Genomic DNA, 14,297 nt, shown 5'->3' with positions numbered 1-14,297 from the left:
GACTTCTGTGATTTTTTTTTTTTTTTTACAACCAGTGTATAAAATTTTGAGAGAATTGTCCATTTTTTTTACTTTTTCAGAATCAAATTGCAGGGAATGAGATGAAAATACACTAATAATGTCAAATGGAAATACATATTTTCATGGTTCATTAAAATATTCATTATTATTGCATAATTTGCTGTTTTCGGTAATTTCTCACTTCGGAAGTTTGAGTTTGAGTTGATGAGTTGTAAGTTGAAATGCAGTGCAGCCTTTTGTGCAACGGAAAAACTTTCTTATTATTTTTTTTTGAATTTATTTTTTGATAAGGTGTTTGAAACATGTTTGAGTTTTTGAAAAATTGAAGAAAACTTTCCGGTTCAAAATTGTAATTGAAATGATTGGACCCGTCGAAAACCTTTAAACATATTTGATTCTTTTTCCACAGTTTCCACTTCCAGTCAAGAAGGAAGACTACTAACTCAACTAACTGAGAACAACAGAATGATTCAATCCTTCGGTGGTCTTCTCGATTGAAAAAATTAATACTCTTGAGCTTTGAACTGACACAAAAATTTTGCACCATTTTGGCGTTTTCATTTCATCCCAATATTTGGTTCTAAAACCTTCAAGATTCTTCAGTCAGTCATACGTATACCAGAAGTTCCCCTGATTCTAATGAAATATTACCAAAAACTGCGTAATTCTCATTGTGAAAAAAAAACATATCCAATTCAACGTTGCTCTTCATTTTTATTTCCGAAATAAATAAAATTCAACATGAAGAAAAAAAAATGAAAATAATCAACATTAAAATTATTCATAACGAACCCAAAAGCGAATCAGCTGGATATGAAAAGTAATACAATATTGATTAATGAAAAAAAGCATTATGATTCATCGATTTTCGAAGTTATGAAAATTGAAAAACAAGAATGAAAATGACAGTTTGATTCACCAATCGGAAGGTAACAATACGCTCACATTCAATGATATGTTTCTCATATCGCAACTTCATTCACCATCCACTTTAATACTTTCATCTCAAGAGTGGAATTTATTACATAGCGTTGTGAAATTCATTTGAGACGAACACTTCTTATACTCACATAAAAAACAAAATCCTTAATCATAATTCAACATACAACATACCCACAATCAGGAACCAATGCACGTAAATATAAAGAAAACGATTTCAAGAGTAGAAATCACAATAAACAGCACAGTAACTTATTCGAAATATCACAGCCATAAAAAAAATAAAATAAATAACGTCGATACGAAAAAAAGAAATTGTAGGAAAAGAGGTATGCTAATCATCTTTGTAGAAATCTAAAGCTGGAATGCTGCTGGTAGTATATTCCGAAGTAGACCATAAAAATAAATCCAACGTTTTCTCGGTACATTCCGCAATTAACCTCATGAATGGTCGGATATCACCACCGTTGGCCAATTCCAAGACGCGATAATATCTATGAAATACAATCGAAGGTACAGACAGAATGAACTAAATCATAAATATGTATATCGAAAATCGATATTTTTTTCTTACCGATGACGTTCTTGCTTTGGTATAATAACTGGAGGGAAACCAGCTTGCATTAAAATCATATTCATCAGCAATCTAGACGTTCGTCCATTTCCATCGATAAAAGGATGGATATGAACTAATTTATAATGGGCTAAAGCAGCTAATTTGATAGGATGCAAACGCGCAGCTATATCGGAATTCAACCACTTGGAAAACTCATCCATAAGTAAAGGAATGTGATGTGGTCCTGGAGGAACATGACCGCCAACAAAAACTTGCGTACGACGAAACATGCCACTTTCTGTCGGATCCACGTATCCTAGAACTCGACGATGTATTTCTAAAATATCTTCAACGGTGATCCTTCCGATTCTAAAAATAATACCGTACGTTTTAATTTTTTTTCAACATAACAGTAATACATTTTTGAAGTTCAACTAACCTATCGATTAATGTAGTATTGATGTATTTTAAAGCAGCATCTAAACCTAAAATTTCATTGTGCTCGGCGATACTTTTACCACCGATAGCCATTCTAGTTTCTACTATCGATCTAGTCTGAGACAGCGACATTGTGTTTCCTTCGATGCCAACAGTATGATAAATATGCTAAAATAATCACAAATTAAATATTAATATCACATCATTCAAAACACAAAGGGAGAAAACACCCATATGTTTACTTGGAAATAAGCTTCTTTCTTAGCTCTAGTTAAAGCAACATTTGTATCCGGAATAGCAGCGACTTGATTACGTTTTTCATCAATATTATGCAACCAAGCTGTATCCTTTTCTTCGACAACTGTAATTGTTCGACGTCTATTTACCAACGCTCGTTTATGACTCGGATTCTTCACTAAAGCCTGAAATTTTCAAATTTATTAAATGAATAGATAACGACGAAATTATACATATCGAAGGCACAAGGTATACCTGAAAATACATCTGATCAGCACCAACAACGTCTTTTTGAATATCTTCCAAGAATTCACCGTAACTGTTCAACACATCTGGATCGAACGGAGCCAAGGATATACAATGCTCCATGATTTTCATCGCTTTTTCCAATTTCCCAGCATTCTTCAACTCCACAGCCACATTAAGCGAATTAATAGCCTCAGCTTTCAAAGCTATCGACATAACGTTATTAAATGACGATGACTCAAGATGAGACGAAACCATTTACAATTCTCCAGCGATACTCACAAGGTACTTCTAGGTCAGATTTTCGTAAGATTAAATCTTGCGTTCCTGGATGAACAGTATTGAAATTATCTTGGGGTAGAGGATAGAATATTTTTCTGGAAACATCGGGTTTATCGTATTCGGTAAACGCTAGTGAAAATAGAAGAATACCGAAAGCAACCAGAAATGACGACGCGGCACTCAAAATAGCCAATATCAAGACGGTAGTACGGCTTTGAAATTTAGAGTTCGAAGATGAATTCGAACTATCGACGAACAATACTTTGAAAAAATACATATTGGTTAAATGGTACCGAAAATTAACAGCAAAAATCATATCCAGAGTTAGGTAATAAAATCGCGAAGATTTTCATTAACTTGGAACGCCATTGAAATAGCAATTCTTTGGCATACTCAATGTTGAAACACTCGATAGTAAAAAATTTCAATTTCGAAAATTCATAATCGTTGATAAAAAAAAATTGATTATCACATAAACCACGTATAATGAAATCAGAAAAAAATTGCGTCAGTCAGTTCGTTTACTTCACAGAAAATTTTTCAATCACTAGCGCTTCGTGATGGAAAAAAGAAATAGTCAGCGGTCATTGACATTTTGACATTTTTGACATAGTTTTGTGATTACAAGATTACAACGTTCGTTCTCGTTGTAATCGCGTATAATCTATTCATTGATGTCTTCAAAATGAATTTGATTGAATGAAATTGACGAAATTTGCATTTAAACGTTTTCCAAGATGGCAAGAACTTGAAAATTCATCTTCATCCTAAAAATAAATCATCAAAAACTTCTGCGACCGGCGACTTTGACTTCTCCAATCTCCAATAAACTCGAGTGTTTGGCAAACGTCTCATTAATTTCAAGTTTCATTTAAACCATGAACGTCAGCAAATTTCACGTTTGTAGGTATAGTTGTGTTGTGCACTTTGTGCCTTTGTTATTGGTTACTTTAAGTTTATTTCCTTGTGTCTCCATAATTAGTAAATTTCAAGACAAAAATTGAGAAAACTAAACTTGCGAAATTCAACTAGGTGCACGAGTATCTTAATTCTTAATGGTAAATATTTTAATTTATGTTCCAAAAGGCAAAAACATTTTCGATGTTCGTTTTCCAATTCAGTTGCGGAATACCTACGAAAACTGAACGGCTTTAAAATTGCAAAATGTCATCATTTGTTGATTTCTCAAACGAAAGTAATAAATAGCTGTTCCAACTTGATGAGTAAATTAGCGACTAAATAGATAATTTTTGTTTTATTTTGTCTGAATTTTAATTAATATGGATAATCACGCATTTTAATGATGACTTGTTGGCAGTTGGCGGCCCTGATTCTTCATTTCTTCCACCTCAACCGTTTTCGTTTTCTCGTTTGTTCCTGATCGTGCGACCGTTATACGAAAGTTTTGTCTCGTGTGTATTAAGAGTTGCTATATTCGTAAAAATAAGGTAAAATTTGAGTTATTCTTTTCGATTTGGGTTTTATTTTATTCAAGAAATTCGGTAAAATGATTTCCATTTGCTAATGAACTTGTTAGATTTGTGTTTTTGTGTCGTTTATGATCTTCGTTAATGGCGTCTGAACCTGAACGTTACTTGATGGGTATGTAGTTATGTACTGAGTACGAAAGTACTCGTAAGGTTTCATTTTCGAATTATCGTGTACCTATATCCGGTTGATGTTTTCGACATTTTTCTTCATCTTTGGCTTAGCTACGTACTACGTATGGTTTTGGCTCTGTAAGTAAATGCCTGATGGTATATTTCAATAATTTCCGGTGTTTCGTGTGTGAGAAATTTTAACGGTTTTCTTCGGTTTTTCCGATTTTGGTAATCTAAATCACGTTATTGAATCCCCTCGTTAGTGTTTTTCACTTCGTAAGCACCTTTTTTGTGAAATACGTTACGTAATTGTTCGGTTTTGAGACTTCCGTCGATTTTAGTCTCATTTTCGTGTTTTTCAGTCTGAATCGGTGTGTATAGAGTTTTGCTTTTAGTTAGTTCATATTCGATGGCGAGATTTTCTTTCGTTTCGAAGTTAATATTGGTATGCCTATCGGTAGAGTTATTCAGATATCGTGTTAGCGTAGTTCATCTAACACCGGAGTAATAGTTTCTTATTTACTGGTAAAAGAAACGATTCTCAAAAATCTTGAATTATTTCTCTTGCTTCGCTTGGAAAATAAACCTCAAAATTTTTCGAAAATTGTTTCATTTCTCAGCTAAATAATAGGTACCTATTGCTTCCGCACTTCAGTTCCGGTTCTCTCTTTCCAATCTTTCATTCGCAAGTTTATAGATCCCAACCAACCTCTTTTTTTGGTCTATTTAGGTATGTATTTTATTCGTCGGATTTTGGAAAGAGATCTACCTACTACAGGTGCTGTGATGCCGAATTTTGGTACGAAGCCTATTGTACTAATCCTCGAATTGACGTACAAATTCTCCAGCTGTTGCTGGCATCTGCGTCGTAGGTAATTTTTATTATTGCTTATGTTGAAACACGGGAGATGACCGGATCTGTAAGGTCAGTTCGTGGCTTCTTACAATATGCCGAATACTGAAAATAGTATCATAGACCTGTAATTGTGATTTTAATTTTATTTGTTTTCGACTTTCGTACCTAAGTATGTCGGTTTTCGTTTGAATCATGTGTGTAGCGTTTAGTTCATATTTGATGGCGAGATTTTCTTTCATTTCAAAGTTGATATTGGTAGGTTTATGTGATGATTTATTTTGCATGCTTCGGTTATTTCTTCTACTGCCGGAAAAATAGTGTCTTATTTTAGTGTTAAAACAAATACGCACGAAGACAAAGCTGAGTTTGAGTTTGTATTTCGTATTGTGTTCAGTTTTTTAACGTAAATTTTGCTACCCGAATAGCTTAGATATCTTTTTTTAATTTCGTGTGATGTTTCGCGATGTAATTAGTGTTCCATTCCAAGAAGATCCATGAAGAAGAAGAAGAAGATTGAAGATTCATCGATATAGCAGCTCATAACTGAGCTGCGTGTTTCATTTCTTCTCAATATGTGATAGTAGTTTTAACTACTTTTTATTTCTTCAACAATAAAATAGCAGTTTTTACTGCTTTTCATCGACATCCAGTCAGAAGCCGGATTCCACGGAGAAGATGAATTCTGCTTACCTATCCTCCGACTTCATCACTCATCGCCGAAAATAGAATAGAAGAAAACTGTTCGCCCAGAAGAGTGTTCCAAGAAGATTCATCGAAGTAGCAGCTCATAACAGTCATAACTGAGCTGCGTGTTTTATTTCTTCTCAATATGTGAATAGTAGTTTTAACTACTTTTTATTTCTTCAACAATAAAATAGCAGTTTTCACTGCTTTTCATCGACATCCAGTCAGAAGCCGGATTCCACGGAGAAGATGAATTCTGCTTACCTATCCTCCGATCCTTCATCAACCATCGCCGAAAATCGAAAAGAAGAAAGCTGTTCGCCCAGAAGAGTGTTCCAAGAAGATTCATCGAAGTAGCAGTTCATACGTAATACGCGTTTTAGCGTTATTATTATTTCTTCTCAATACAATATGTGATTTCTTCTCAATTTCAACATTACTCAACCAAAAAGCTGAGTTATGTTGAACCTATATAATATGTGATTAACACGATTGTTGACTCTTCGTTATAATTTCTTCTACAACCAAAGTCCTACGGAGGTGTGCTGTTAATTTTAATGTTGATCTAGGTATGTATTCTAATCTAATATTTCTAATGCTTGTTTCTTTGCTTAGGTATTCGTATTATGTTGAGCGCATTGCGAGTTCCATTTTTTTAAGAACAAGAGAACGAAGGACGAAACTGAGATGACCGGAAACAAAGACCAAACTGAGACCTCGTAACATATGACTGTCATTGGAGTGATTCCTATCCTGCAATATTAGTATCGTAATAAATTTGTGTATTTAGATAGTGTATATTAATTGTACGTATTATAGATCTGTGATACCTATGTGCTCTGCAATGGCATGCGTGTATTGTGTGTGTGTTTTGCTTTATGTAGATATGTGTTTAAATGTGTTTTGCTTTGTGTGTATGTGTGTTTTGCTTTTTCTGTGTACGGGTGTGCTTGTTGTGCTTGATTTTGCTTGATCTTCCTCTTAATACCTTTTCTTTTTCTATTCTGTATTCCATTTTTCTTCTCTTTCCTCGTCCCTTTCTTCATTTTGTTGCCAATGATGAAAATCAAAAGTACTTCGTGGTACTTGAAGATTCTGATGGTGACTTTTTGAGTAGATAGTTAGATAATTATACACCTTTGTACGATTACCTGTGTCGATTGACCAATTTCTGATTTCAGTAAGAATTTCAAAATTATTGTTGTAACAATACCTAGTGTTGTTTTTAGAAGCTCTACGAAAGGAATCTTCTCAGGTAATTTTTTCGTTCCTCGAATAAAGAACAAAGATCGTCGAAAATTAATTCATTTTTCTTTTCAGGATTCACTCACCGAAGCAAAAGATTGATCTTGAAATACAAAAACGTGGTATTATCGTTTTCCATTTTCCAGAAAATCATTCGATCGTTGGAAAAATTTACATTTACCTAAATTAGAAATATCAGCGATGAAAATTCACGTAATGACGACTGTTCATAATGTAAGTAAGCACAATATTGAATAAGAATAAGGTACCTATACCTATTAAAAAAATTAAATCCACGCTTAAAAGTTTTCGAGTGCAATAAGTACAGCATTCTATCTATAATGATTCTTGAGAAACTATATTGCTTGATTTCTTTTTAGTCCAGGTTGGAGTTAAATGCATTCGAAAGTATTTTACCGATGAAGTTTCAATTGGAAAGAATTATTTCATCACCAGCTACGTATAAAAATGTGCAGTCAATTTTGTGTTTGGTTAAATTCGGTAGGTAAACTCTCGAATATTTATTTTGAACCTAATCGATGTAATCAAGCAAATGAATTTTAATCAATTTTGTGAATTGAAATGTCAAAATTCAATACCTACGGAAAATTCTCCTTGAAAACTTTCACGTTTTAATTGGCATCCGAATAGAAGGTCATTTTAAATGAGAAATGCATCGAAAAGAATGCTTTCAATATTTTTTCGTACAATTTGGTCCAATTATAATAAACACATAATAACGTATAGGTAATTTAATTTAGATCAAAAAATAAAATATGATTGTTTTAGTAATACTTAATTTATAAGTGCATGAAATGGCAAACGTAAGTAGGTACGTATCTTAGATTAAAATTTTCAAGCATTATAATTAATCGATCATTGCTATTGGCTGAAGTTCGGGAAAAAGCAATCAAATTCGGTAGTTCATTGTTGGAGAATGGAAGATATTTTATAGAATTTTCTTTAAAACTTATAGATTAATGTAACGAGCAAAAATTCAACAATGGATTCGATCCGATGACGTTTAGTACAGTATCCGGATGGTTGAGTATATATGGTAGGTCTAGGTACCTATTGTCATAGAATAAATTAATTCGAGTTAATCTACGGTATTATCTAACCAACGGAAATAGGTAAATGTACATACCTTAATGATGGAAGATTGTGTCATCTTTATTTTTTAATTCATTTTGATGAAATTGACATGTGATAAGAATTAAGATTTCACTATTTCAGCCAACGAGCCTTTAAGTATCAAGTATCTAATGCGCCTTCTGGAGATCTGATAGTGATATTCTTTTACGAGACTTTAATCATTTACGTCACGAAGCCTTAGAATGTTCAAACACGAATCAGTTAACATTGAAATATATTGTTGTAATTTTACTCTTACCACTTGAAAATTGATGCGAAGTTCATCGGTTATACTTACATGAGATATTTTGACTATCTTTTTAATTTTTTTCTAATCGTCACTGAACTGAAGTGTTCCTAAACAATGACAAGTTTTGAGAAATCATACTGATAGGATTCTTTCAAGTGGCTTGGAACAATTGAAGCTAGGTTTTGTATTATCATACTTAGAGTATTTTCTCCTCTGAAGATGACCTTATAAATTCATTCCGAATGTTTATCTCAGGTATGGAAATTATAATCATTTCATTTGATGGTTGCTGGTTGATAGTGTTGGCCGAAATTTTTGCCAAGAGTTGTACTTATTACCTATCTAGCTAGGTAAGGAACGTGTTACTTTTTTTTTCATTGCACTTTTTCAGTTATTTTATTTCCAAACATCTCGCAAGAATTAGTATCAATGATCAGTTCGTCGAGACTTGGCTTTTGACTTGAGAATTCACCTTATCACATGCCAAACCAATCTCATTGTATCGAATCAAAATCATCAAACGACTACCATAAACGTTGGCTTATGGAAGTGAATCTTTACAGTTATCTACACGGGAAATCACTGAGGTGAGATACAAATAATGGTAGGTAGGTAATAATATCGTTCATGTGCTTTCAATTTTGTATCCTAATTTTGAAATGGGAACGAATTAAAATTCGCCCTTGAAGTGATCGGTGATAGCAATTTATTGTCTTTCAACTTCAATCATTATTTTTGTCTTATAATTCAATAATTCGCTTAAAATTTGTTATTCACGAATTAGTTACTACTGGAATCGTTCGAGTTTAGAGGTTGATTCTCATAAATCATAATGCCAACTTTTGGTGTTAAATTTTCTTAAGACTCGTCAATGTTGATTTCATAGGTACGTGAACTTTTCTAGAAAGCATAAAAATTACAATACCTATTGCTACTTTAGCAAGTGCTTGACTTAATCGTTCGGTTTTTAAAACAATACCTTTCGTTGGTAATCGTACGCCTGTTTTGACCTTTTTTTTTTTTTTTTTTTTTTTCAGAAGAAGTTGAAAAATAATAAATTTTGCATGTATTGTTTGAAATGACACTGTAATTGGCAGTACATATCTACCTATCTTGAAATATTCATCGCATCAATATTCGATGACTTTTTGCTTGGGTTTCAAGTTTGAGATGTTTTGGAAGTCGAAATATCCTGCGTGAAGTTTTAAAAAATCGTGACTTCTTGATGGGCATTAGGTACTTTGAATTTTTAAATATCTCACAATTGCGAGTAACTAAAGGAAGCGCCTAATTTCAAAAAAGGATGGCTACTTATTGATTTAAATTTTACAACTTTATTGCTCGAGCTTACCTACATACTCGTGGATTTGGCAATGATATACAATTTGTATCAAGAGAGCAGTTTTTTTTACTTCGTTTGTTGACATCATGTCACCAACAATTTAAAATCATATTTTCTTAATGTTGTAGTTATCAACGCGCTTCACTCATCTATCATCTTTAATCCTTACGTAGAATGGAGGATCATTAAGATAACTACTAGGTACTCAATCGTAATATGTTCGCCAATGAAGTAACTGAAAATCAACAACTAAAGACATGTTTCTAAGCGAAGCTAAATTCTTGAAGATATTAATTTCGACAATACTGCATTTCATTGGCGCCTTCGACTCACCGATATGCAGCATCATATACAGCTCAGTTTACATGGGTAGTTTGCTGATCAGTTTAACTGGAAGTATCATCGGATTTGCCAACACTCACGGAAAAGTTCGTAAGATAGAATCTTTTGTATGCTTATACGTGAATTTTGAAGTAAATTGCATGTTCTTAGCTTCAATTCTATGTCGACAAAGAATTAAGAAATTATTGCACACGATGGAGAATAACATCATCTGTGCCTACGATATTTTCAAAGAAACAGCTAAATTGGCCAATTTGAAAATCATCATGTTGATAAGTGCACACAATGTTTTAGCCATCATGTTCGTAACACCTCCGTTATTTCTTTTAATTTTCGAACCAACGTTCTCGGATACAGATAAATCATCCGAAATATTACCCTATTGGTTCGCTTGCGATGATCAACGGTCTGATGGATTACTCAACACATTGTGTTGGAAAATGGAAACAAAAAAACAATTCATGGTCAAGGTTATGCTGGAACTTTTGGTTGGTACGATGTCGTATTTTGGGTTTTGCTTCTGCGTGATGCTTTATTGCGTTATTATAGCCGAGTTTTGCATTCATATGAGAATTTTCAAAGCCGAAATTGCAAAATTGACCGATTATGCAAATTCATTTTCCCACGAATATAATCAACTTCACACTGGAAAGTTGAAAAATTTGATGCTGGTTGAGCACAACGAACGAATGAATCATAAATTTATCGACGTTATTAAATATCTGCAGTATTTAAGACAGTAAGTAATTAAATAGGTACCTTCCTTTAGTATGTAGGTACTTATTTATTTTATTATGTTTAAAAATAACGAGAAGTAGGTAACTTTTAACAATAACAACTTTATTGGTCAATGACCATTGTTATAAACAATATTTTAAGGTGGTGTTAACATCAAATAAAAATAATCGGGTTTGAATACTTGATAAAAAAAATTTTTAAATTTACATTTTCCTTAACAATGTTTTCAAAACAAGTAAATATCTCGATTTTTTAAACTTGGTTCCATATGATTAAATTTTATCCAGCTTCAGCATCAATATGTAGGTACCTACTCAAAAACCGATCATTTTTTTTTTGACAGCTGCGTTCGGGAAATAAATTCTACTTTCAAATATTACAACGATATACTCATCACCGAATGCTTTTTTGGGACGGTAACCGTAATACTCATGGCTTTCAACAAGGTAGGCTGTCATTACGATTAATTTTATTTTTTATTTTAGTTAATTCATTGTCATTATTACTTGTAGAGTGAAAACGCGATGTTATTCAAGTGTACAGCTGTGTGTATTCATGGTATAATATCATATGTTTTACTTTGCTATTTCGCTCAAATAATTTCAGATACAGTAAGTAAAAACTATATTTAAGAATTGGATACTCTTCTTATTCATTTTAATGTAAAAAATGATCTCTTAAATGGAACCTTTTCATACAACTCGTCAACTGTAATCGTGCCGCTGAAATTTGGCTTGGTTCTGAGGTCTGAGTGACATGCTCTTTCAGTGAACTAAATTTGTGCTAGATTGGAGTTGACGAGTTGTTAAAGTTACCTTGTCAGTCCTAAATAGGTAGAGGTACCACTACCATATCATTCAAAACTTGAAATTTCAGAATGAAACAATATTGAATGAAATGTCCACCATTCCATGGTACAATCAATGCGCTCAATTTCGTAAAACATATTTGATGGTATTGGCCGACACTTGCATACCTACCTACTGAAGTGAAGATCTTTGATGCTCGAGTCTTGAATTTGACTTTTTTAATATCGTCTGTCAAAACAATATATTCTATTTTAAATGTACTCTTATTAAAAACAGGAATCAGGTAGATTTAGAATATTTTTTCAACGAACTATAATTTGCGATTTTTAATTTATTTCAATTGGATGCTGTAACCATCCCCCTCTTTCGTACCTAATGAGAATTTTCGTAGGCTTTCTAAAGATTAAAAAAATATGTTGCAGTTTTTTACTTTTTTTAGATCAGAAATACAACATTTATTACTGATGTAATTTTCTCGCAGCGTTGCTAAAAAAAATTTTCTTGATCAACTTGAACTTCAAAAAATCAAAATATTTTTCAACCAATCTGGAACGTCTAGTCAAATAGGCATTAATTCCCACCATGAATTTATAACTATTAATTCATTTTTGAAACCCATCGGATGCTTGTATTTTTCTTTTTTCTTCGCCCAAATTCCAAGAAATGAAATGAAAAACTTTTAGCCATCTTTTGTATACCTATTTACAGACTTTTGGCGATAATCAATTTGTACCTATACGTATTGAACCGCGTAAGTCATGAAAATATGTCATTAAGTTTTGTATAGGTACATCGTTTGAAATAAATACTACTGTCGTAATTGATCTATTTATGTTTAAGGGCTTTTGAATATTCATCACATCAATTCGAAGACCTTTTTGCACGAAGTTAGGTATGATTTTGAGAAGTTTTAAAAGTAGAAATTTGTGCAAAACAATCGTGACAACTCGAGGTAAGTAGATTAACCAGTCAAGAATTGCAAGTTCCTAATGAAGCAAAGCATAGGTAGTAATTTTCAATCAACTGCTGTACACGTCGATTCAAATTTTACAACTGAATTATCGGATCATATAAGTACGTGGACTGACAGTGACACATAATTCAGGGTCGAAAGAACATTACCCATTCAAGTTTTAGCATGAACTTAACTTACCAACTAGAATCCATTTCTGACATCATGTAATTAAAAAGTTTGAAATATTTTCAAAATTATACCTATCTTTTTGACAAGATGTACTCGTAATTGTTTCATTCGACTCATCTGTCATGTGTGTTAATCCTCAACGTGCTATCGGTATGTTTTTAAAAACGCAAACTGTTTTAGTGACCGAACGCGGAAATAGCCCGTAAAGACTAAAATGCTCCTACATGAAGCTAAACTCTTAAAATTATTAGTTTCAACAATACTGCATTTAATTGGCGCCTTCGATTCACCAATATGCAGCATCATATACAGCTCAATTTACATGGGTAGCTTGCTGATCAGTTTAGCTGGAAACATCATCGGATTTTCCAACACTCATGGAAGTAAAGTTCGTACGATAGAATCTTTTGTATGCTTATACGTGAATTTCGAAGTAAACTGCACTTTCTTCATTTCAATTCTATGTCGACAAAGAATCAAGAAATTATTGCACACGATGGATAATAACATCATCACTACCTACGATATATTCAAAGAAACAGCTAAATTAGTCAACTTGAAAATCATTACGTTGATAAGCGCTCACAACCTTTTAGCCATGATATTCGTAATACCTCCGTTATACCTTTTAATTTTTAAACCAACGTTCTCGGATTCGGATAAATCATCTGAAATCATACCTTACTGGTTTGCCTGTGATATTCAACGAAATGAGGGATTACTTCATTCATTATGTTGGAAAATGGAAACGAAAAAAGAATTCGTAGTCAAAGTTATGTTGGAATTTCTGATTGGCACGATGTCTTACTATGGCATGTGCTTCTGTGTAATCCCCTACTGCGTTATTATCGCACAATTTTGTGTGCATTTGAAAATTTTCAAAGCTGAGATTGCAAAGTTGAACAATTACGCCGATTTATTTTCCTACGAATATCAACAAGTTTATGATGAAAGCTTGAAAAAGTCAATGTTGACTGAACACAACAAACGAATGAATGATGAACTTATCAACATTATTACATATCTGCAATACTTACGACGGTAAGCAATAGAATATGTTTTCAATACTTATACCTAGGTACCAAAAACTCGCAGAATCTACGTAGGTAGGTACCTATAGATCTAAGAACGCACTAAAAATAAAATTTTTCTACAGCTGCATTCGAGAAATAAAATCTACGTTCAAGCATTACAATACTATACTCATCACCGAATGTTTTTTTACTACGATAAATATATTACTCATGGCTTTTAACAAGGTAGACGTCCAATTGATAATAGTAACGTATTTTTTTTCTTCGGAAATTTTAATTATTTTACTGTGATTATTTTTCATAGAGTGAGAATGCGATGCTATTCAAATGTACAGCTGTATGCATTCATGGCCTTTCATCGTATGTTTTAATTTGCTATTTCTCACAAATAATTTCTGA

At 32.9% G+C, this 14,297-nt stretch overlaps 2 protein-coding genes across 7 annotated transcripts; one reads left to right on the top strand and one right to left on the bottom strand.

Moving 5' to 3' along the window:
* Positions 1-754: 754 nt before the first annotated feature.
* On the bottom strand, positions 755-3,217 carry LOC135842560 (protein adenylyltransferase Fic-like). The gene is made up of 6 exons (XM_065360074.1): positions 2,720-3,217; positions 2,447-2,643; positions 2,197-2,376; positions 1,956-2,122; positions 1,535-1,885; positions 755-1,454 (listed from the first exon to the last, which is right to left on the bottom strand). The coding sequence occupies exons 1-6, from the start codon at positions 3,033-3,035 to the stop codon at positions 1,295-1,297; spliced, it is 1,371 nt and encodes a 456-aa protein (XP_065216146.1). The 5' UTR covers positions 3,036-3,217; the 3' UTR covers positions 755-1,294.
* Positions 3,218-4,080: 863 nt separating this feature from the next.
* Positions 4,081-12,540, top strand: LOC135842561 (uncharacterized). Of its 6 annotated transcripts, XM_065360075.1 has the most exons (10): positions 4,081-6,400; positions 6,476-7,115; positions 7,181-7,339; positions 7,486-9,076; positions 9,274-9,375; positions 9,527-9,725; positions 9,960-10,912; positions 11,255-11,357; positions 11,424-11,522; positions 11,788-12,540. In XM_065360075.1, exons 7-10 carry the CDS (start codon positions 10,089-10,091, stop codon positions 11,896-11,898), a joined length of 1,137 nt encoding a protein of 378 aa, XP_065216147.1. In that variant the 5' UTR covers positions 4,081-6,400; positions 6,476-7,115; positions 7,181-7,339; positions 7,486-9,076; positions 9,274-9,375; positions 9,527-9,725; positions 9,960-10,088; the 3' UTR covers positions 11,899-12,540. The 6 variants fall into 6 exon arrangements, with proteins under 6 accessions (XP_065216147.1, XP_065216152.1, XP_065216149.1 ...); XM_065360080.1 differs by lacking the exons at positions 9,274-9,375; positions 9,527-9,725 and having other exon boundaries at positions 7,486-7,606; positions 8,881-9,076; XM_065360077.1 differs by lacking the exons at positions 9,274-9,375; positions 9,527-9,725 and having other exon boundaries at positions 7,486-7,606; positions 8,082-9,076.
* Positions 12,541-14,297: the final 1,757 nt, after the last annotated feature.

Source organism: Planococcus citri, chromosome 4 (assembly GCF_950023065.1).
Source record: "Planococcus citri chromosome 4, ihPlaCitr1.1, whole genome shotgun sequence".
NCBI classification, from domain to species: Eukaryota; Metazoa; Arthropoda; class Insecta; order Hemiptera; family Pseudococcidae; genus Planococcus; species Planococcus citri.
This window is presented reverse-complemented; position numbering and strand designations above follow the sequence as displayed.